General features: G+C 38.9%; 2 protein-coding genes across 4 annotated transcripts in view; both read left to right on the top strand.

Moving 5' to 3' along the window:
- CD2AP (CD2 associated protein) overlaps window positions 1–5,893 on the top strand; it is a 75,380-nt gene extending 69,487 nt beyond the window's left edge. For all 3 annotated transcript variants that reach the window (XM_084516311.1, XM_084516309.1, XM_084516310.1), the window contains 4 exons: window positions 403–492; window positions 1,159–1,349; window positions 2,420–2,483; window positions 3,562–5,893. In XM_084516311.1, the coding sequence (XP_084372437.1) occupies window positions 403–492; window positions 1,159–1,349; window positions 2,420–2,483; window positions 3,562–3,603 (387 nt within the window). In that variant the 3' untranslated portion in view covers window positions 3,604–5,893. The remainder of the gene's footprint in view (window positions 1–402; window positions 493–1,158; window positions 1,350–2,419; window positions 2,484–3,561) is intronic.
- Window positions 5,894–6,263: 370 nt separating this feature from the next.
- On the top strand, window positions 6,264–20,221 carry LOC311433369 (adhesion G protein-coupled receptor F4-like). Its single transcript, XM_084512389.1, has 10 exons — window positions 6,264–6,800; window positions 7,920–8,153; window positions 10,429–10,530; window positions 11,950–11,986; window positions 12,130–12,290; window positions 12,905–13,195; window positions 13,959–15,323; window positions 16,924–16,965; window positions 17,065–17,124; window positions 19,311–20,221. The coding sequence occupies exons 3-10, from the start codon at window positions 10,453–10,455 to the stop codon at window positions 19,314–19,316; spliced, it is 2,040 nt and encodes a 679-aa protein (XP_084368515.1). The 5' UTR covers window positions 6,264–6,800; window positions 7,920–8,153; window positions 10,429–10,452; the 3' UTR covers window positions 19,317–20,221.
- Window positions 20,222–24,402: the final 4,181 nt, after the last annotated feature.

Raw genomic sequence — 24,402 nt, 5'->3', positions numbered from 1 at the left:
ACAGAACGAGGTAGTGCAGAATCTGTGTTTATTTTACATATAAATATATATTTTATATATATAAATCATGTGTTTTATAGTTCAGTCATGTCAATTACTATAGACTGTTACTGCCTTGTCTTTGTATTATGGAGGTACCTAAAGGTTCCCAAAAGCATCAAGTATTTGTTCTATTAAGTACTGTAGAGATAATGGCAAATCCTGCCCAAACTTACTATCTGATTTAAATTCAGATAAATTAAAACTGTAGGGTAGAAAGGTCCGAGTAGCAAGGAAAGAAACCCATAGTAGTCTAGCAGTTCAAGCTTTTATCTATCACGTTTTTAAAAATACATAACTCTTTTCTTTCTTGTTCTGAAAACCTTTTTTGTTTTTGGTATTTTTGAATTGTTTATTTACCAGTCAAGTGAAGTTGACAGTGCAGAAAAAAAACTGAAGGTGCAGAAGGAAGAAGAAGAAAGTGCCAAACCAAAGCCAGTTGAAACAAAAAAGGTATGTCACCAAGGAGCTAGGTACCAGGCAGCTAGTTCTCTGTTCATCTTGCTTGTGTTTCCGCTTTTGATTGATGAAACCATCTAAATACAACTGATTGTATTTAAATGTGAGCGAACCATGTCATTTGGTATAGAGTTCATATTAGAATTTGTAATATAAAGTTAATGTATACCTCAGTATAAAGTTTTGTTTTTCAGTTCTGATAATCAGGTAGCATGAAACTATGGTATTGTTTCTCACATAAGTTTAATGTCTGATTTTTAATCTTCTGACATGTAAAACAAACAAGCAGATCAGAAGGGCACATGAATGATTGTTTATAGTAAACTAAGGTTTTTGATTAAATCAAAGTTTTGTTTTTTTTTTTTTTTAAGTGTATAGAACTGCAGTGTGTTTCGTTTAATGGCTACAGGAAGTTCAGTGCAGTGCTAAATAAACAGCTTTTAAAATAACCGTATATTACATACTACGGTAGTCCATTTGAACTGGGCATTCCTTTTAATCTTCGGGGTAGAAAATAATGGAAAGTTGTATATGTATAGTTAATTGTTAATAGCTAAAAAGTATATACAAGAAGATACTATACTAGTACAACTTATATACTGTAAGTGGTTAGTTCATAAAGATTGCACTTCTTAGCCTTCTACTGACTTATTTTTTCAGCCATCTGTGTTGAGTCCACCAATTACATCTTCATCTCAGAGACCAAGTTCTGCTATACTCAACTTTTTTCCGGGAGAAGTCCAACTTAAAGGAGAAACAGAGAATACGCAAATACAGACATCTGTGGAAGAGCTCAGGACTCAGATTCATGATTTGATGAGTTTAGTAGACACACTGAAAAAAGAACACGGGTAAATATTTTTCTTCTCAATCTGCAAATGGATATACACTAACATCTTTAATGACAAAGATAAAGTGTATTAATACTAATGTTCAGAACTTATTCCTTCAGAAGTTGATCCAACTAAATGACCTAAATATATACCAATTTGATGTCAGAGTATTTTTGGAATTTGTAAACACTTTCTATTCTACCTTGTGCTCCTTCATTCATTACTGCTTTTTGAAAATATTTCTTAAGCTGTTGGTACTATTATTGTAAGGAAAATTAGATAATTCTTGTGGTGTTTAGTGTAAGTACATGTGCTAGCATTGTATAATAATTACAGCACTGACGTGACTGGTAGGAGGGAAAAGATTACTGAGCCTTTTAAATTCAGTCATGATGGCCCCATCATGTGTGTGTGTGGGCAGGGTTGTGTTTGGCAGACGATGTAAAAGAAAATTGGTCTTTACTGTGTTTAGGCAAATACAAATCTGCAGAAATTGTATTTTTCTCTCTTTAGTTGGAGAACACAGGCATTCATTCTTGTCCTATCAGAATGATGAGTACTAACTAAACCAGTTGAGAGGCTGTAAAGCATCTGGATCAGTTGGCTTCCGAAGTAAACTAGTAAATTATGAGTTCAGGAGATTAATGAATTACTTTTTCAGTGATGTGATGATCATTTTTAATATTTTCTTATCTGACTCCAGTTATGAAGTAAAACAGAACAGGAAATTCCTATTCTAAAGAATAGGAATTGATTGACAGGTTACTTTAAGTTACTTTAAATTTCTCTCTCCAAGGAGGGGATAACTGTAAAAACATTTCTTAACTACACTACTAAAAATTGCGATTAAAAGTTAGGGATAGTTGCATGGTGATTGCTAAGAGGCGTTGAGAGTTGTTGGAAGCTTCTGGTCCAACAAAATTAAATACCAGTCCACTAGTGGGCCTGTAATTTTATGTTTTATTTATAAGATATAGTATCAGATTTACGTTCGTCCCTCTTGTAAAATTTTAAGAAGGCCTATGCTTACTGTTCTCAGTAATATTTTCTTCTCTAACTTGGATTTCTGCTGTCTTAAAAACTGTCAGGAGAGAACTGGAAAAAGTAAGGAAGGATTTGGAAGAAGAAAAGCTGAAGCGAAGTATTCTGGAGGTAATATTAATAACTTAAAAGGAGAAAAAAATTAGAAGCACATATAGAGTGTTCAAGAACTTGATGCTGAAGGAAAGTCTTAATGGACATGCTCAATCTTTTTTGTACTGCTTTTCTATTGTGTAGTTGAATGAATGCCTCATAAGGCAAGTATTAAGAACATTCACAGTTCATCTTAGTTCAGTTTTGCTTACCTGCAATGCAAAATAATTACTTTTAGTTATATGTGTGTTGGGATGTCAGTTTAGTGTTGTTAGATTCTACATTGTACTAGAAATATGTCACAACTGGATTTACTCCAAGAGAGATGATGAATATTTTGCTTTTGTGGATTTTAAAGGACAAATTTAGTTTTTGTAATCAAATGAAAAATAGGAAGAAAGTCATCTTTCTTTAATTCTCTATTATCTGTCTAAATAGAGTCAAAAAGAATAGAGCGTATCTGAAAAATTCCCCTTCATGATGAGTGCCACCCCCTTAGTTTCTTCATGAAGGCTGCCTGCATTATTGTATAATGCTGTTAAGTGGTTAATAAGTTGAATTCATTATAGAAAAATATTCCAGTTGGATACAAAAGTGCATTATATTTGTTAAAAAGTACTTTTTACTGACTTTAAAGCTACTTTAAAAACTTGAGAAGAACTTCTGGCAAGTTCTCTTTTTAAGGAATCTCTAAAGCAATCTATGAAGTTGCCTGGAATATGTGATGGGAATGAAAAGGAACCAACTTCCTAGTATCTTCTAAATTCATTTGAAGAAATAAAGATTAACCATGTCATCATATTTTGCATGAAGGATGCCTCAGGAAGTTAGGCTGAGATGATGCATTGTTATGCAGAGACTTGTTAAATGATTTCTCAACTCAGTTTTGTTAAATGACTATTCAGAGTGAGATTATCCAATAAATTCTTGTTTGTTAAGCAACGTAATATAAAATCAGCTGTAAATATTAAGCTGTCAAATGCTTCTGTTTTGTTTGCTTAAACATTTGAGATTTCAAGGTTGTTATTTTGGTGAAAGCTCTGGAAACTTTAGGTTATTGCTACTCTACTGACTTTTCAAAATATCTGTTTTCCAGGTTGAAATAGAAAAATTGAAGAAATCAGTGATGTCTACATGAGACACCCATGGACTTGCTATCTTTAACTTGCCAGGAATTCAAGCTGAACACAAGCAGAACTGACTCTTATTTTGTAATAACGGATGCTGGTGTTCTACAGTCTTAAAGAAAAATATAGTAAAGAGGAATATAGTCTTTTATTCAGAGATAAGAAAACAAAAGAGAATAATGGTGTAATTTTTTGCCAATATAAAAGAGGCCTTATTTCTTACTGTGCTGGAATTGCAGACCTTTATTTTTTGGTTTGCTTGAAAATACTACTGAATCTGTATAAAAAGAAGAGGGAATTCTTAATAGATTTTTATTGAATACCTGTAGCTTAATTTTTAAAGAGATCTATACTATAAATAGGGTGATCTATCTTTACAAGTAATCTGTAAAATAATCTACTGGGAGGGACGGAATAGCTGTATCGTAATTGTAGTCACTATTTTTCCCCTACATGCAAAAAGGGAATATTTGTATATTTTTTAATTTTGGCAGTCTTATCCAGGGTTATGCTGTTGTGCCTGTCTGCAGTGAGAATATTAATAATATGCTGTTTATAAGTTGAGCAGTGAGATAGGAATTTGTTAATGCAATGAATTGGATGACACGCCTATGCATTGCAGTAAGAATGGATGACCTAATCAGAGTAATTTAGCAGAACATTTTGTCACTTGCACTATTGGATTAAAAAGGGATTTAGGACTGCATCACAAAGTTACAACAAAAGTAACTTTTAATACTACAAAATGCAAGAAATACAGAAACAAGGCTAGAATCCAGTCTTAACAGAACCTGTTGTGCCTAAAATACTACAGCACGCAATGTGAAAAAGTAAACCTTAACTCACAATGTCTGTGCTTGTGTGTATCTAAACTGAAGTCATCAGTCTTTCTAGTGGTTAAGTATGCATTTTGATCTGTTATTACAGTAGTCAGTTTTTGTTTATAATATGGCTCAAAATAAATCACTTTGGAACTTTACTACTCTCAAAATGTCTCAATATTTATATATTTATGCCATAAACTTTCTCAGTGTATTGTGTACTTCTAAATTTAATTACATCTTTGTATTTAACGAGTGATTGGAATGATTGCTTTGACAGCACTGTGCTGGCATCCAAGACAGCATCTTTCACTTTTGTTTTTATATAGAAAATCGTTGAAATCTTGTGGACTGCCATTATCTTTAACCCCTGAGCTCAACACTGTGCACCAGAATAATATACAGATAATATTCAAAGTTGTGGGAGACAATTATATGTATTGCTCTATTCACTTGATAAAAAATGAAAAACAATTTTAAAAAGCCAATCAAATGTGTTACTTCTGTTAGTAACAAACTTATCTCCTTTTGGTCTACTGAAATTTAAATGACAAAAACATACCATATTAGTAGACAACTTAACCAATAAGAGAAATAACTTTCTATTCATGGGAATAGCCATAAATATAGTAATTATTTACTATGTCACTTGAGCAAGAGATATGGAAGTGAGATATATTCTTGAGAATATGGTTTCTCAACAGTTGATGCATCATAAAAAAACAAACATCAAAAATTCAATTGGATTCTGTGTCTTGGTTGCTGATCAATGTTTCTGTAAAATTTGATTAATATACTATGCAGGTATTAGGTAATATTTGCTAGTCATATCGCTAATAAGCTGATTTGATATTAATGCTTTTAACTTTTAATTGCCTAGATGCATCACAAATGAAGACTTGAGCCAGATCTTTATATTGAGGAGTAATGTGCAGTAGTGCTTCTTGTCAGACACTAAGCTCGTACTTAGAATTCATACCTCTAAGTTAGATGATGAAGAGCAAGAATTGAGCCTAATGGAATAGCAAATTTCATTATACAAGCTCTTCATCATGATTAGAGCATGAAACAAACCTTGTAATGGATTGCTCTACAGAAATAGTCTGCATATAAGCTCGTAGCAGACAAACAGAACAAGACAATCAGTTAAAACCATAAATGAAAGGTGTTAATTATTTAATGGCCTTTGTTCGCTATAGCAATAAATGACCCAAGTGCAATGACTTGATTTAATAAAACCTTCTTTTAAAAGTCGCTGCTATGAGTGTTTATAGCCATAAGGAAGTTGCCCTAATAAATGTCTGTCTTATCTTCAGCTAGTGTTACATACTAGAGTGGATGAGAAGAGAGTAATGGTTTTGAAGACATTCCATAGTACAAGTTCCTAAAAGCAGTATGCTTCTCTGACTTGTTTACTGGTGCTGTAAAATGACGCATGCTATCCAAACTCAGTAAATAAAATAATTTAAAACTGTTGAAATGTCTTCTGGGTTATGTTCAGAAATGTATATGCCATAAAAAAACAAACAAAAAAAAAAAACAACAACAACAACAAAAAAACACTTTGCAGGAGGAGATTGGGTGAAAAACAAGTGTATTATTCATTATCGTTCATATAGCTCACCACTGGAGACTTTCATCTTTCATATTTGAATTTACTCAGTAGGACACTCTGGTTCCTGACTTACAGGATAGTTATCCCAACAGCTGAAAATCTTCCTGTTTTTTTTTTTTTTTAATTGTGACTGGAAGTCTCAACTTTTTAGTAACTCTTGTTCCTTTCTTTTTTCTTTCTTTTTTTTTGTTGGTCCAAATTGACCTTTCTGTGTATCTTAAGTTTATTTTAAAGATCCTGATGCCACCCAGTAATATGTGTGCTTGAATCACTCTTAAATACATAGTGAAGAACTGAAGACTGAGATTACAACATTTAAAAAGGGTATGGATGAAGGAAAAAGGCAAATGAAGAACAGAACAGAAGAGCATTTTAAAAATGCAATACTGTATTCAATTTTCATATTCTCCAGAAAGCTTTTGTCTGCATACAAAGTACACTTTTAGAAAAATAAAACTTACACATCTCTTCATCTCTCAGCTCTTTCAGACGGAAATGATGAAAACAGGTTTTTGTAGCTGCCTTGTCTGTTACTGAAATTCTTTAAGATGTTCCTGATTGCTTTCTCAGAGCAGTGTCAAAACAGCTGCTCATCTATCTTGGGAAATTGGATTTTGCAAGAGCTGAAAAGACAAACCACTCCCTTTGGGATGCCCAGGGACATACCTCCCATCTTGAAAATCCAAACAGCCTCAACCAACTTGTGAAGCACGAGACTGATGCGGCTCGTTCAACATCTGGAGCAGTTATCCTGGCTATGGGAAGTCATGATGTGAGTGTCTTTCTAAGCCCCAAGGAGCACAGATCTATACCTCTTTGTTTCTGGGAGAAGTGTGTGTGTGTCTGTGCTGAAATGTCCTCTGAAGGATACGAAGGCTGACAGTTGTTTAGGTTGAGGGGGGGGGGGGTTGAGAATGGAGTAGGGGGTATTCATTTGTCATCACAGCAAATGTTCCGCGTGTGCGTAGAACAACAACTCCGTGTACTAATAAAAACGGTCTTTTAAAACTTCTGTCCATACTTTGACATGATCTGGCATTCACCCCTTAATTCACGACTTAAAGGTGAGCTAAGGAGCCACTTTTAATTCTTCTCTACCTGGTACTGTATTGAATGCAAATCATTTAACCTCCCCAGGTCGGTGATGTTGGCTGTTTAATTGTGCTTGGCTTAATTCCCGCTTGATACCGATGTGAGATGCGATGCTGTCTGTATCAAAACAGCACAGTAAATCATGCGTACCTCTGGGCTAAAACGAGATCTGTCTTCTGGCTGATGATTGGCTTTAAATTGTGGTTGCAAACAAAATGACTTGGAAACCCTATAAATTCATAACAAACACATTGCAGGATTGTAGAACTTTTTCTTTGACCAAAGTTCATCTGAAACAGTCTTGTGGATAGAGCAGTGGGAATTGGTCTTCTGTTATGAGAAACTGCATGCTGTACGGTACTGGCTCCTGCAATCCTCAGAAAAGCAGGAATGATGGTGAGCCAACATTAAAAAAGCTAACGCTGAACATGGCACAAGCTTCAGCAGGCAAATGTAGCCCCCTTTCTGTGCAGTCCATAAGGAAAATATCACTTGGTCACAGAGCTTTTTAGCTGCAGAGGGTATTATCAGTAGTCTCATTTTTGATTTATGAAGCACGATGCATTAACTTGGCTAAGTTTTGGTTGTGAATTCTTTTTGTCTTTGAAGACTGAACATCTGAAGACCTAAATACAGCAGAGCAGACGGTGCCTCCTCCACGAGGGTGGAAGGTGCAAACCACACAGGCATGACTCACTCGTGAGGACTCCCGACCAAGGTGGCAATCCAGCAGTTTTGTGGGCGTGTTTGCAACTTGTTTTGGCATTTTTCAGTGCAATGCCTTTATCATCACCTGCAGGTTCCTTGCTGTTGATCCAGTCGGACAAGAAAAAAAGGCAGGCTGATGCCAAAGGTTATTTCCTCATGGGAAAACTGAATGAATCAGAGCACAGAAGCAAGGCTGGGTAAGACCATAATAGCGAGACTGGGGCAAGATGGCAGCAGATGAGTGGTTGGAGTCTAACCCGTCATATCTGGAGGATCTTTGGCTCTGTTAATTTTGCTTACAGTTTATCCCAGACTTCCGAAAACGGTGAGTACCATCACGAAACATTTTTGCCAGGACTGTTTGAAAATTATCAGTAAGGAAACTGAAGTAATCTGTGAGATCAGATGACTAAACTAAATCTAGCTGCTTTAGGCTGTTTTTACTTTGCACTTGTTTGCTCAGTTTTATATTTGCTCCTTATGTCTGTGGAAGTAATTAGACATCTTAATCAACCTCTGCTTTTTGCTTGGAGTTTTGTAATTGGTCTCTAGTCACAATGTTGTCAGTTCTCAGAAAAATTCAGATTTTCTTAGGAAGTTATTGTAAAGATCCCTCTCCTTGTGCAACTTGCTTTACTTATATTCACCTTTTCTGTATCCCTTTAAAAAAGTAATTAATACCAATCAATTAAGCCTTTGTATAAATAAGGGCCTTAATTTTTTTCCTGAAATGACCACGTTGAGGACTCTTGCTGTAGCCTTTTTAACTTACCGTGCAGCAGTTAGCTGTATGAGTGATCATATGGTTGTTTGTGAACTGCTTGGATTTTAAGCTAAACATGTAGGCATTCAAGCCCTAAATAAATAAATCAGTTCCATAACTAAGGATTTTCATAACTTTCTTCTTCAGATATTACATACACATAGCACAAGTTTGCAGTGAAAGTTTGGGGGAATAAAATTGTATAGCTGAATAGAAAAGTCCGATGTAAACTTTCTTTTTGCACAATATGTGCTTAGAATTTCTGTGCTGGATACCTATTCCTATAAAGGAACGGGTATCTCTTTCTAGTTCTGCTTCTGGGGTAGTGGAGAGGGGAAAGCTGTAACCTAAGGTGATGGAGAACCCTTAGGCCAGAAACCTTGGGTCCCCCAGTTTGAGGGTGTAGTTCCCACTGTTGCTTCTTGAGCAGGGTCCTTTTGTAGCTGTGCTTGTGCAAGGTCAGACTGCCTTTTACTTTTAAATCAATTTACTTTTTTATTTTTTTTTTCTATTTTAAAAGTTGTTTTTTTTTTTTTTTTTTTTTTTTTTTTTCCCTCTCCTTTAACCACTGTCCAGCCATTCATTCCTTGCTCCTCTTTTCCTTCTGCTGGGACCTTTGCCCTCCTGGGGTGCTACAACCAAATGAAATTAGTTGGAGGAGGAGATGCAACATCTGGTGACCATCTCCTGAATTGGGCAGGAGACACCTGCAAGTCTATATACTTTTAATATGAGCTTCTATAAGTGTATCCATATTCTTTCCCAAAAGTGACTGACTTCTTGCTGTATTACTTGCTTTAAGTTTCTACTGATGCGTAGTAGTAACTGTGGCATGTTCTTGCAGTGCTGAGGCTGGGTAGTTTCCATGATGAGTCAAGCAATGAGACTGAACGAGATCTGTGTTTCACCGGTAACACGGCTCATTATCTCAATGAGCCTCAGATACCTGGAGCTGTCCCAGGCTGTTACCTCACCTAGAGGTAACAGCCCTAGGTGGAGTTACATCAGCGTATAAATACAAAGTGGATATGAATTAATAATGGAACATGACGAGGTCAAGGATTCCCAAATGTGAAATGGAATTCAGGCTAAGAGCATACAATAAATATCATTTAATGACTGCAGAAATTGGAAAAGAAGTTGGTACAATCCTTTACCTAACATCCTTAGGTGCTTCCTGGTCATCTCCTGTTCCTCAGCAGTGTTGATCTGAGTCCTGTGGTTCACTTATCTTTATCAGTTTTGGTCCTTAGAAGGGCTAATGGTTGCTAGCGTTAAACCTAACTTTAAAACTGTTCAATATATATTTCAACATCCTATGATGTTGATGATAAAGGCTGGGTGCTCTGGCAGGGCTGGCTGCCAACTCTGGACAGTTTGCCATGTGTTGAATCAAAGGTAGCACCTGCTGAAGGCAGCATCTGCTCTCAGCTCTTATGGTTGGATATCCGAGCTCTGAGGGCCCGAGTTGTCCATCTCACATGGCAATTCTCATCAGGGACTGCCTGAGGCGAGTAGCAAAAGTTAAACCCTGTGGAGATGAGGTTGTGTGAAATCACTTCATAAGGCACACACAGGCTGAAATGCTTTAAGCTCTTCACCTTGCAGTTTACACTAAATTATTAATGCAGTAACTTCTAATATTGCGCAGGTTGTTTGTTTTATTTAAAAGTGCACAAATCATTTTCAGTAAAAAGTTGATAAATGTCTGAAAATCACTTTGCATGCCCAGTGAGGACAGTGTTTGGAATGGGTTTAGCTGCTCACTTACTAGCAACTGGACAATGTTCAAGAAGAGAAAACAGATGATGTCATCTTCAACATGTTTTTCTTTCAGGAGAAAGGCAGTAAATGCAAGGCAATGGATGTGAGGGTGGCCCACTGCGTGCTCCTTTGGGCTGTGCACTTCTTCCCAGTTGCACCACGCATTGCTCCCAGGGTGAGTTGGTGAGCAAAGCTAAACCTCGCGTCCCTGAGAGGCCATGGACTCCAGAGTTTTCTGGCACAGAAGCCAGCAACATTTGATTTTAATGGGTTTGGGGAACTGCCAGTTCACTCGAGTTCATTCAGAATTCAGTTTTACCTACTAGTGAAAGGAAAAGATCTCTTCTTTCATATCAGGACTGCTACAGCTTATATTTATCACAGAATCACAGAATTGTCTAGGTTGGAAGAGACGTCAAGATCATCGAGTCCAACCTCTGACCTAACAAAGGTTATCTTATTTATCACCAGAATTCCCATGGATCTACCAGGCGCTCTGGATAATGCATCCGGAATTGTTCTGGTCTGGTTGTACTGTGCTTATTCAAAGTAGATCTGAGACAGTGAGATACAAATCTCTTCCAAGGATTTATGATGGAAACATAAAATATGTTCCTCTCCACTTTTTTTTTATGTTTTTTTTTTCTTTTTTTTTTTTTTCTTTTTTTTCTGTACAGCCACTTGTAGGCAATGAACATGGTTGTTGCTTTGGGACCTCAAAGCATGAGATGACAAGAGATGCCTTTCCCTGAGGACTAGAGGCTGCAAGGTCTTGCAGAGCTCTCTTGGTAAAAGTTCCTCACTGGCTTTCAGGGTTGCAAGGAAGAGGTGCCTGCAGTGAGAGAATTAGTCAAATCAGTAGGTCTGGGAGGAAAACTTTATACTATTCAATACACTCAATGTGCCAAGCAGCCCCCTGCACAACTCTGGGACTCTTAGAAAGCTGCTATTCAGCCTACTCTACCCAGCAATAGCAGTGTGATTTCTAATGCATCACCAGCCAAGCTTTGTTTCCAGACAGAGTTTGGCTGACGGCAGATAAGCCATTTGACCAAGAAGTGAAAGCCATGTGTGAGCAGTTGCTCTGGATTGAGTCTTCCTGGACAACACAGAGTCCCAGCAAGTGTCCTTCAGCTGAGCATGGCACATCTGCCTCGTTGTTGCTTCCCAATCAGGACTGGAACAAAGAGGCTTTGTTGGTGGTGTTCTGTACAGCTGTAGCTGTGTCTTAAGGCACAAATCACGCAGATCCTTGTACGTCAGTGTGAGAATACTGGAGACCTTAAGACTAATATGGGCTTTTTGACTCAGAGATAACTTCTGGAGGCATGTATGATCCTGTCCCCTAGCTCAGTATTGTCACTTTAGTAGTACAACTGTGAAGGCTTCATGTAGAGACAAAACATTAGTAGAAAGTTCTGAATTGTTCTGTATGGGTGATGGGCCATAAACACTCTATTTTGTACCTTAAAAAGTCTTCTGCACCTCAGAAGGACTATTTTGCCCTTGAAGTCACCTTTCTAGTTTGTTCCAGGTAGTCATCTTTTATTTATTTTCACATTCAATATACATTCCACTTTACCTTATTTTTCAGGTCCTCAGCAAGGAATCAAAGACTGGTAATCTGCAAGGTACAGTGAATAGCTACATGTCTTCTAATTTTTTTGAAATATTATCCATTACCAGTATTTATGCCCCCCCCAAATACTCACCTCATGGATTGTAGTATGCCGTCTTGCACATTAGAACAATATTTGCTTGATTTGTTTTCCAGATGGGTGTATAAATCTGATTCCCTGTGCACATAGTGGAGCTATTTGTATTCAGCCTTGTTCTCCCTCCTTCCATGGAGAGATGAGTTTTGTCTGCAAAGATAGAAAGTGGCAAATGTTCATAGATGCCTGTGCAAATCTGGATGTTCAGTCACTTTTTCAGGTAATGTAACTGTTATACGTATACTTTCCCCTATGGTCATAATATGTTGTGAAGACACATTCCCCTCCCACCCAAACTTTAAATTTTGAGCAAAGGGAAGAAAATGGAATCCTAGAAACCAAATTACTGTGCAGCTTTGACTTCATCTTAAATTAAGTAATCGGAATTTCCCAAATACACGTCCTATGTGGAAACAGTTCAGACATGATCTTGTCTTCTTCACTTGGTTAATGTTTTTCACACAGATCTAAACCAAGACGATACTCTAGGATGAACCTGAGAGAACAGCTGTACAAAAGCTCTTTTAAACTCTAATTACTACAAAGGTCTGTAATAATTAGATGATTTGTAGTAAATTCTTCCCCAACTACAAAATAAAAAACTGTTTTTTTCCAAGTCACTTGAAGAGTAAGGCAATATATTCAGTTCTTGCTCCTTCCTTCAAATGTGTTGTGCAAGGAAGAAATTTTTCTCAGTGGAGCTTTGGTCCTGGGTTTCAGGCCTTCCAGCACGTTAATTACACACCCCAGCACTGTACAATTTTGCAGGTTGTAGCAGTAGCATCATTTTGATTCTGTTCGTTAATTCTGCAAAATTTATTTTTCTCCCTGCAGAGGATTTCTGAACGTGAACCTCTTCCAAGTTCTGGAGGCCACATTAGTGTTGCTGGAGGACACCTGCCCTTTGTAGGGCCAGGAAAGCCAGTGCACGGGAAGCCAGAAAATGAAGCAAAACATTTTGGTGCTGATGACCATGGGAATAGTAACTGCCAAGCTGATTTTTCATGCATCATCCCAGATATCCTGTCCTCACCAGCAATTCCAGGAAACATTGCTGATATAGTGGAATTGCTAAAGAATATCTCCCTGATGTTGTCAGAAAATGTCAATAGAGAAAAAATGCAGGTATTTATTTCTATGGGCTTGAAGAGTTGGATCTGATCTTGCCAGAGCAGCCGTGCAGTTTCTTGCTTTGCCAGGGACTCTCCAATGAAGTGGTAGCTGCAAGTCACACAGAGATCACCTGGAACAAGTTCCCAAAGGGGTGCATGTTGTGCTGTCAGAGAAACTGTTTGACCTATTCATATATGGCAGAAATCCTCCAGTTCCCATTGGTGGAATTTGTTTCCTTTAAAAGCAAATGTTTGCAGCATTTATAGACTTGGGAGAACACTACAAGGAAGACTTCATTTTTAAAGTATTACATGGCAGAAAAGGCAGTGTTGGATATGCTGATCACAATTGTGTTTTGACATGTCGCATGATAAAAACTGAAATCGTTCCCTGATGAACACAGAAATCAGAGAGGTGGAAGAAGAATTGTGCAGAGGGAGTTGTAAACAGAGGGTGCACATTGCAGGTCAAAGTCTGAAACAGAACTGGTATCATATGTATATATATTTTTAAATTTATACTGTTCTTCCCAGTACCTTTTGAGCTTTGATGTGACGAGGACAGTACAATTCTGTTGGTGACTCATGCCAGTGAGATGTTTGGGTTTGACTGAGATGGGTCATGTGAACCTGTTTATTGACAAAGAAGTATATTGACTTTATAGAAACTAACCTTGAGTTTAAATTAGCTTTTTTTTTTTTTTTTTTTTTTTTTCTCCCTTGGAGACTGTTTTATTTTAACATAAAAAATAACTTATTTTTCTTCTTTGTTTCAGAGTTACAGCAGGATAGCAAACCATATTCTGAACAGCTCTGTCATTTCCAACTGGGCTTTTGTCAGGGACAGAAATGCCAGTTCAACATTACTGGACTCAGTGAACTTATTTGCTGGGAATCTTCTTCTAAGGAATGGGTCGGAAAATATACAGGAACACTTCATCTCTACTAAAGGCTACAGCATATATAAGAATACTTCAGGGAAGAGCTTTGATTTTTCTATGGAGTTGAATAAGACAAGCAACATAAGTGGGCGCGTGGTCATTCCAGAAGAAGAACTTTTGAAGTTACCCAGGACTTCTAAAGCAATCAGCATTGCATTTCCCACGCTTGGAGCTATTATAGAAACCAGCCACTTGGACCCTGTTTTTGTGAACGGAATGGTTTTATCTGTGTCTCTTCCAGAAGAGCTTCAGCATATTTTGCTTACTTTTGAAAAAGTGAATAAACTGGAGAACATCAAGGCTCAGTGTGTTGGATGGCACTCAGCTGAGAGGAGATGGGATAGCAAGGCATGCAAAATGAAGTCAGACAACATCAGCAGTGTTGTTTGTATGTGCAAGCACCACCGCCGGACGTTCAAATCCTTCTCCATTTTGATGTCCCCCACCATGCTGCGAAACGTGGTGTTGGATTACATTACATGTGTGGGGTTAGGCCTTTCTATTTTCAGCCTGGTTCTGTGCCTTACCATCGAGACTGTCGTCTGGCATCATGTTACAAAAACCAAGATAACCTACATGCGCCATTTTTGTTTGGTGAACATAGCTACATCACTTCTCATTGCTGATATTTTATTCATTGTAGCAGCTATTGTGCACAACACAGCTCTAAACTACCGGCTGTGTGTGGCAGCCGCTTTTTTCCTTCACTTTTTCTATCTTGCCCTGTTTTTTTGGATGTTTACCCTGGGTCTCTTGATTCTCTATGGATTGTTATTAGTTTTTTTTAAGATAACAAGATCTGCATTCATAGCTGCAGCATTCTCTATTGGATATGGATGTCCATTAGTCATATCTATCCTCACTGTTGCTATTACTGAACCTAAAAATGGATATTTAAGGAGTGGAGCCTGCTGGCTTAACTGGTATGAGACGAAAGCCCTTTTGGCCTTTGTTGTACCTGCTCTGAGCATCATTGTTGTCAATTTGGCAGTGGTGGTAGTGGTTATGGTGAAGATGGGAAGACCCTCTATTGGAGATGGCTGCAAGTCACAAGATTTGAGCAACATGATCCGAATTAGCAAAAACATTGCCCTTTTGACACCTCTTCTGGGCCTCACCTGGGGGTTTGGATTAGCAACAATCATTGATAGTCACTCTCTGGCATTCCATGTTACATTCGCACTACTAAACGCCTTCCAGGTAAACCCAGCAAATCTAGGCGTAGTGCCTTCTCAAACTTTGACCTTGGGAAAAGGTAGCAGATAGAAGAGGGGCTGGCAGCATGTGCTGTGCTTGAAAAGTAGGCTTTCCTTGCATCTTATCTATTTAACGCAGTAGCTGCACTAGATATTCTGCATTGACATGGATGGAGATGGGTAATAGAACAAACCAGTTGGTACAAAGTCTAATGAAGAATTAAGAAGAATTTATATTAAAATACATGGGTTAATGTCGAGTAACTGCAAAAATGTCTAATCCATATCACCCAACAAATACCCAGAAAATCTTACTTGCCATTAAGGATGATTTTATTTAATTCACCAGTGTCAAAGTCCAATGTTACCTGACATACCATTGTATATCCATACTACCTTATGATGGTAGATTCGCAGATGACACCAAGTTAGGTGCGTGTGTCGATCTGCTTGAGGGTAGGAAAGCTCTGCAGGAGGATCTGGATAGGCTGCACCGATGGGCTGAGCTCAACTGCATGAAGTTTAACAAGGCCAAGTGCCGGGTCCTGCACCTGGGGCGCAATAACCCCAAGCAGAGCTACAGGCTGGGAGAGGAATGGTTGGAAAGCTGCCAGGCAGAGAAGGACCTGGGAGTGATGGTGGACAGTCGGCTGAATATGAGCCAGCAGTGTGCTCAGGTGGCCAAGAAGGCCAACGGCATCCTGGCTTGTATTAGGAACAGCGTGACCAGCAGGGCTAGGGAGGTGATCGTCCCCCTGTACTCAGCTCTGGTGAGGCCGCACCTCGAGTACTGTGTTCAGTTTTGGGCCCCTCGCTACAAGAAGGACATCGAGGTGCTTGAGCGGGTGCAGAGAAGGGCGACGAAGCTGGTGAGGGGCCTGGAGAACAAGTCCTACGAGGAGCGGCTGAGGGAGCTGGGCTTGTTCAGCCTGGAGAAGAGGAGGCTCAGGGGCGACCTTATTGCTCTTTACAGATACCTTAAAGGAGGCTGTAGAGAGGTGGGGGTTGGCCTGTTCTCCCACGTGCCTGGTGACAGGACGAGGGGGAATGGGCTTAAGTTGAGCCAGGGGAGTTTTAGGTTAGATGTTAGGAAGAACTTCTTTACAGAAAGGGTTGTGAGGCATTGGAACAGGCTGCCCAGGGAAGTGGTGGAGTCACCATCCCTGGAAGTCTTCAAAAGACGCTTAGATGTAGAGCTTAGGGATATGGTTTAGTGGAGGGCTGTTAGCGTTAGGTTGGAGGTTGGACTCGATGACCTTGAGGTCTCTTCCAACCTAGAAAATTCTGTGATTCTGTGATTCTGTGACCTTAGTTCTTCTTGGCTAATGCTGCTATTAAGTATGTTGAAAAAATTCTGGTATGTAACCCATCAGTCCAGTTTGTAATGAGAATGAACAAGAATTGTGTATCCATTCTTGGCATTCCTGGATAGTCCATGTGACCTGGGTAGGTAAACTCATTTGGGGCATTGCTGTTACTGTCATAGGTGATGAGATGTTTTACACTGATAAAAGCATTATTTTATCTATGCTAGAAGAAATATTTAAGAAACTTCATGTGGTTATGGTGTTTTGTAACTGTTTTTTTATCTCCAATGTTTTTAGGGATTCTTCATCCTATTGTTTGGGACACTTCTGGACAGAAAGGTACTTGGGTCATTTCAACTCTAATCCTGGATTATATGAATATTTTCTACACTTAGAAACTGTAACCTCTAATTTTGGGGGTCTGTTTTTAATCTACAGACCAGAGAAGCCTTGAAGAAAAACTGCCTTTCATCAAAGCGGAAGTGTAGTCTAGCAAAGGTAATTTTTTTTTTCACCCCTTAGTGGTTTTATTTAGGATTTATGCCAATTCTAAAAGTAGAATTTATATCACCTGCTCATTTATACATGGAAGGTATTTTGCAGGTAAAGGTATTAAACAGTAGAAGTGGCAATCTGTGACCTCTACATAACCTGCTGTTATTTTGTACAAAATTAAAAGTAGTTCTTCGGTCTTCTCTCATCACACGTGCTACCAAAGTGCTTTAGAAAGAGAATATGTATGACTTTTCCCTTCAGTAGAATGGATCTATCTTGAGGTTACTAAGTAAGATATAGAATTTGGAATCCAAAATCCTTATGTAATGACCTGTTTGCTTTCTTCACAAAAATATCTCTATGACAGCATCTCTAGTGTGTCAAGAGGGTTTTTCTGCTTCCAGCTGAATGTCAGTTCAGGAAACCACTCAGAGCTCAGCCAGCATATCTGGTGCTAATTAATGTTGTTAATATCAAGGCAATTTATTTAAAGGAAATGTTTAAACCCAAAGGAAACAAATGTGTTTCAGCAGCTTCCTAAGAAAATGTTGACAGCATAGATGTGTTGACATCATTGAGTTAGTGTTTCCTACCTCTGGTGGAAAACCTTTGTCTGATGTTAAATAGATACCTTCCGTTATGAAGGCTTTAGAGGCACTAAAGATAATAATTCCTTTATGCTACTAGCATTGCTGGTGTGCTTTGGGTCATTTGGTGTTAGAGAAGCCGATTGTGCAACTTTGGACTTCACTGCATCCTTCCTCTCCAATGTAGTCTTTGCTTGCATCCAGCTTTGCTGTTATGTGCTAAGTTTAAATGCAGTGCAGAAGGTCCTCTTTTAAAAAGAAAAAATAAAATAGCCCTGCTAAAGTTAACTATTTCCCTGTCTAACAAGAAAAAGAAGGGAAGTTTCTGATTTGCTCCTTGTTTAATAAACTCAGATTACAACTCCTGCTTTTCAGTACTAGGATCCAAATAACAGTGAGGATGTAAATCCTCATATGAGGCTTTAGGTCAGGCTTGAAAGTTAAAATTTCACTCAAGTCACCACCAACAATATTCTGGAAAAAAGAGGTGGAAATAACACTAAACCAGTGACTGAGCAACACTTTCTAAAGGTGTTACCTCGCTGAGCAAAACTGGTTGTGGAAGCCATAACTGCATTTGGCTAAGCACTTGGTTTGATTCTGGCACTCACTTTGGTGGAAGAGACCACATGTAAATATTTACCATTGCATAACAGAGAGGGGTGGAAAATGTTAGTTACTCACTTGTAAAGTTGTTTGTGAATATGGAGCTTGACTCACCAGAGCTGGAAAAGTTTGTCACGGTACATTTTTTATTTTATTTTTGTCTTCTGAGATGCTTCAGAGAGGGACTACATATCTGGAGTCTTAGTGGTGAATATTTAAAACACCTAGGGCTATGCAGACTCGTGTAGAATCAAAGAATATGGCAAGTTGGAAGCGACCCTCAAGGATCATGGAGTCCAGCTCCTGGCTCCGTGCAGGACCACCCAAAACCAGACCCTATATCTGAGAGCGTTGTCCCAATGCTTCTTGAACTCTGGCAGCTTGGTGCTGTGACCACCGCCCTGGGGAGCCTGTCCCAGTGCCTGACCATCTCTGGGTGCAGAACCTTTACCTAACCCCCAGCCTGACCCTGCCCTGTCCCAGCTCCATGCCGTTCCCTCAGGTCCTGTCGCTGTCCCCAGAGAGCAGAGCTCAGCACCTGCCCCTCCACTCCCCTCGTGAGGGAGCTGCAGGCCGCCATGAGGCCTCCCCTCGGCCTGCTCTGCTCTGGGCTGAACAAACCAAGGCACCTCAGCTGCTCCTCATACATCTTCCCCTCCACACCCTTCACCATCTTTGTAACCCTCCCTTGGACACTCCCTAATAGTTTTATGTCTTCCTTTTATTGTGGTGCCCAGAACTGTACAAAGTACTCGAGGTGAGGCCACACCAGTGCAGACTGAGTTAGTCACTTCCATCAGCCGACTAGCAGTGCTGGGCTTGATGCACCCCAGACTTACTTCAGGTCTTCTAGCTTCTCCTTTCTTTTGGTTCAGATTTAAAGATGACTGTGGTGTTTCTCAGAGGATTTTATGGAAGTAGATTTTAAGTGTTTGAAGTGGAACCTCTACCTATATGGAAGATGTATCTAATCTGAGCTGCTGATTTTTCTCCTAGTCCTAGCAGTGGACAGTTGTCTTCAGTGGATCTGACCAGTGAAAGGACAAGGAGCAACTCTTGCAGAGAAATTCTGGTTGGAGATGAGCCTTAGTGGTGACCAGTTCAGAATGTGGACAGCACTGTCTTGGAGCATGACCACAGGAAGCATCGTGAAAACCAGAAGAAAAAAGGTCCTGAACCTGCTGTCAGGAGCAAGAAACCATCAGCGTTTCTGCAACCCTCAGAGGAAGCACAGGGACATGTAAAAGTTGTTTCTCACCGTTGTGAAAACTGCTGTGAGGAGAGTTTGTCCTCATTTGCCATTTCAGTGCTTCAAGTTCTTCCTGTTTTTGTTTTTCCACATCAGTGCAATAAGGAGCTGTACAGCATATGGGACTGTTCTAACATTTGTACATCACATTAAAAATGAAATAACTTTGAGTGTTATCTAGCTATTTTTGTCTGTCCTTGACCACAAATAATTCTATTAGGTGGGCATTGTATTCATCAGATGTCTCTACTCTCAGGCTGAGGGACAGCATAACTCTGTTTCTGTGTTACAGCTCTGTTCTCCATCTCAGTATCCCTATGTCAGAGGAAATGTAGAAAACACTTTTCTAGTCTTTCAGGAACAGAATTGTCATTCTTTTTCCAGTCCTGCAACAAACAGGCAGATGAAGGAAAAGCCCTCCACAAATAGGGCTTCCCTTCCCTCTTTAGATGTGGGAAAGCAAGCTTTGAATATGATTCAGAGTTGAATCAGGTGTAGATGGAGATCTCCTATATCACTTGTGGTGTACTAACCAAGGAAACAGTTCATCCACAGATGATTGTATATCTGGTTTTATTAGAAAGAAATAAAAGTCCTTGGAAAGAAACCCTTAGTAATGAAGACTTGGATAGAAATGTGTTGTCTCTTGTCAGGACAAGTTGATGCTTTCAAATAAATAAAGTTGAAATGTTGTCTTTGTTTCTAGTAAGTGGTCCTTATCATCCTCTATCAAAAGCTGTAGACAAACACCTTTTATAATTAGCTAGTATTACTCAAGCCAAAAATGTCTCTTCCTATTCTGGCTATATGTTTGAAATATAGCCAATTTAATCAGTGTACTGCTGGCCTATGTCATCAGCACCCTTTTACTGAAGAAGGATTAAAATATACTGGCAGATGAACTGTGGGTTGTGGGGCATGTGATAAAATACTATGCAAAACCCACAGCTAGTGTTGCGGAGAAGCTGGGACAGTGGAGATGATCTGTAGGGCAGATCCTCTTGTCCCCAGGAATCAGTTGCTGCCTTGCATTTTCCACTCCTGTCTTGTCTCTACAAAGACTCATTATAAGAGGCTACCCCTGCTCCTTTTTTTTTTTTTTTTTTTTTTTTTTTTATGGTGTGTCTGCATGCCTGAGAGCTTTGATTAAATTGAGATAAAATTGGGATCCTGTGTAACATAAATTTAAAAAGACTATTGCCCTCAAAGTCCACTTCTTAGTGTCAAACAGCATCTTCTGTGCTTGACATTTCTCTTCTCGAAGCAATTATAGAGCTTACTCCTTGCCTACCTCCCTGCAAGTTGCATGTGTCATAGAGTTGTGCAATATATTTAAAAACACCTCTCTTTCCTGCCAGCTTTCCAGGGCTGCATTTAAGTCAGATTTTTGTTGTTTGTTTTGTTTTGTTTTCCTGTTAACAGTGAAATTTTATTAATGAAACATTGGGATTTTTATAGTACCTGCAAACACAACAGGACTTGCCTTAACTGAACACTTTGCCCTTCCCTCATATGTACATCCAGGTGTGTGTCAGACCCCAGTTCTTTATAGCTGTGGATTTGCAGAAGCTGGCACAAACCACAGTATTTTGCCCTGTTTTTTATGATCATTTAGCTAATTAAGAATATCTGGGGTTTTACAGAGAACCAGTTAATGGTACAGGATGAGGGTAAGGACTGGAGATTTATTTTTATATCCCCAAATTAAACTGACCAAGGACGTTTCATGAATGTTTTTTGAGAGGTGAAAGCTGTAGCTGTCCTCTAAGCATTGTGAAATGGTAATTTTTTTGTAAGTGTTGTGATTGATGGCTAAATTCTAATCCTAGCTAGAGGGGGAAGAAGGGGAAGAAAAATCACTAGAGTTGAAATTCTGTTGTAACAGATTAATGTCAATGCCAATTATTATGAGATGGACCCATTAACGTGCAGGGGTTTGTTTTGAAGCTGTTCCACCATGTCTGCCAGTGTGATCAGACTTGAAAACCTGAAGTGCTCTTCTTCACCAGGTGTTGCAATTAATAGGAAAACTATATTTTTCCCCGGACTTAGTGTTGGTTGCACGGCCAAGAGTAGACAGATATCAGAGCCCATTGGTTGGGTAGGTAAAATTGAATTATCTTGAATCAAGCTCGAAGCCAAAACAAGTTCTTGGGCAGAATATTAATTTATCCATGTTGTGAAGTCCCTCTGCTGCCTACAAAAGCATCTAGGCAGTCATGCTCTGCAGGGCATCAGGAAGTGATTTAATTGTGAAAATGTTACTTGGCAAAGAAGCATTCTGGTGCTGCCTTGTGGTTAGTCTGCTTGGATTTTGGTGTCAACAGTATGCTTTGCTAGACAAGTAGGGATAGTAAGGTAATATCCTTCCCTAAGTCAATCCATGCTTTAGGCTATGGAAAAGAAGCACAGTTTTGGATGTGCAGCACCAATTGGAGTTTCCTCTCACAACTTTCATTCTACTGCAAAATTTTTCACAACTGGAAAAAGTCATCATCTGCCAATTTATTTATTTAGCTACAGCTGATTTTTCACTTTTATTTTCAGCAGTGCTAAACTTGAGAAGCCCAAGTGCTCTCCTGTTTGCTTAAGCATCAGTGTTTACTTACAGTCCTTCAACCCTCATGAAAGATGTACGTGTATCCTTCGAATACTTTTGCTTCAGGTTGAGACCAATAACACATCATCTATTTGGGCTCTTTGAAGATTGTGTTGAACAATGGGTTGATCAGAAAGAACATTCCGACCCTTGGGAATGCAAGTCGAGGTTTTTAATTTACTTCTTATTCATGCTGCAGCGTCCCTGGTCAGGGAACAGGCAGACTGTTCCAATTAGTGGGCTATTGGAAGATCAAGCTATATTTAGCTTGAATTTATCTGTCTTTAACTAGTCTTCTGTGGGTAAGTTAGTAGTGGAACAAAGTATTTTGAGCAGTGGATTTTCCTTTCTCTGGTGTTGCTACATCAAGCTTTTGGTAAACTCTAATTAATGGGATCTGGACAGTGGTGTGAAAAGCTGTTCTCTAGCCTGTATAAAAAAGCCTTCTGGCTTTAATGCTTGGTAATCATCCCAGGACCTTTTCTCCTTTGAATTGTTGTCTTCAGTAGCCAGATGTGAATACCTGGTATTGTAGGTATCCCCAGGCAGAGCAATCTGATTTAGCTGGCTCTTTGATGGCAGTTCCAAGAAAAATAAGAGGGGAAAATTGCATCAATGGACTCATATCTGTGCCAACCTTCTTAATAAACCCTGCTATTCATTAGTAATAGTTTTGGTCCACATCACATCTTGGAGTGTTTTCCTTCCAGAAATACTCCCCTGACGTCGGTGGTTAATCCAGACTCCCAATGGTCTGAGAAAGCAGAGGTGGACCTGGTGTACCCCATGCCTGTCTAAATCGCGTTAGATCCATGACACTGATGAGTGTCTCTGAGTGATTACAGTTTCCACCACTGAGGATTTATTTATTCTAGTTAATGATGCTTACTCATGCAACCTTTGATTCTGTTATGGGGTGGCTGAAAATCTCTTGCATTGCTGGGATGGTTGGCTTGGGAGCTCTGGGGCAGGCTGGATTTCCAGCTTAGCTTCTGCGTTATTACAAAATGTTATGTTAATCTCTGGCAGTCAGAAAGATATGGCAGAAAATCTCCCTTTATCTCCTGTACCGCAAGCTAAGTGCTGCTGTGCATAACAGGAATAGGACAGTAGAACAGAGGATTTTGACCTTTTTATCAAAATGCTGTCAAGCTACTTGAGCATAATATGTCAGGATCTGCTCAAAGATCTGCTGAAGACAAGATTTGAAGGCTGACTTGGCAGCGTGCTCATTAGTAGTAAAATTCTCACTGACTTAAAATGAGCTGCCAAGCAATAAATGTCTTGGAAGTACCTGTTCTTGGGACAAGTTTCACTGATATATATATATATAAAAATATCACTGATATATATATATATATATCAGTTTTACCGATCAGTGTATATATATCAGTATATATGTATATATGATATGATCAGATGTATATATATCAGTATATATATCAGTTTTACTATATCAGTGAGATATATATATATCAGTTTTTATTAATATTTTTAATCTAGAAGAAACTGTTGAGACTAACTAGAGCTTTCCCTCAGGTGATCAAATAAGCTTTCAGCCTTGTTTTGTGCAAACAAGATAGATTGACCTGCCTTTTTCTTTTCAGAAGAGGAGTCATAGTATTAAATTTGTATTGATTTCTTTTTTGTTTGCTAGTAGGTGGAAGAACTAATTTAGTACACAGATGCATCCTTCAAGTTACAAGCTGTGTTGAAGTAACAGTTATTTGGGTCTGCTTCCCTAAATAAAAATGAATGTGTGAAAACTCACCAAAAAAAAAAAAAAAAAAAAAAAAAAAAAAAAAAAAGTTGAGAGATTTTTGGTTACTGAGACTTAAGCTGCAAATACAGAAATTAAATCTGTAAAAAAAAATAACGGCTGGCATCTGAAACAGATACAAGACAACTTAATTGTGATGGTGACAAAGAAAAAGGCTGCAAAACTTTTATTACTATTATTTATTTATCTATGTACTAACTCATTGGAGACAGTACTTCCCAGCCCTTAAAGCCCCATCTGGGACATGCTAATAGCCAGATAGTAGCTGGACACAAGGCTTTAGCCATCAGGCTTCTTCACATGAGTACATGCCATCGTGCAGCTCCCCACTGGGCTGTTCATGTTGTGTGGCTCCTCCTACAGCACTGCAGTTCTTGCTGCACCAGACCTGTTTTACAGTGAGACCCATAGGGGTTGTGACGGTGTGAAGATGTGGGAGCATGGTGTGGGGCCCACAGGA

This window comes from Aythya ferina, assembly GCF_964211825.1.
Source record: "Aythya ferina genome assembly, chromosome: 3".
Taxonomy (NCBI): Eukaryota; Metazoa; Chordata; class Aves; order Anseriformes; family Anatidae; genus Aythya; species Aythya ferina.
Note: the sequence above shows the minus strand (reverse complement) of the source record. Positions and strands in the feature narration are given on the sequence as shown.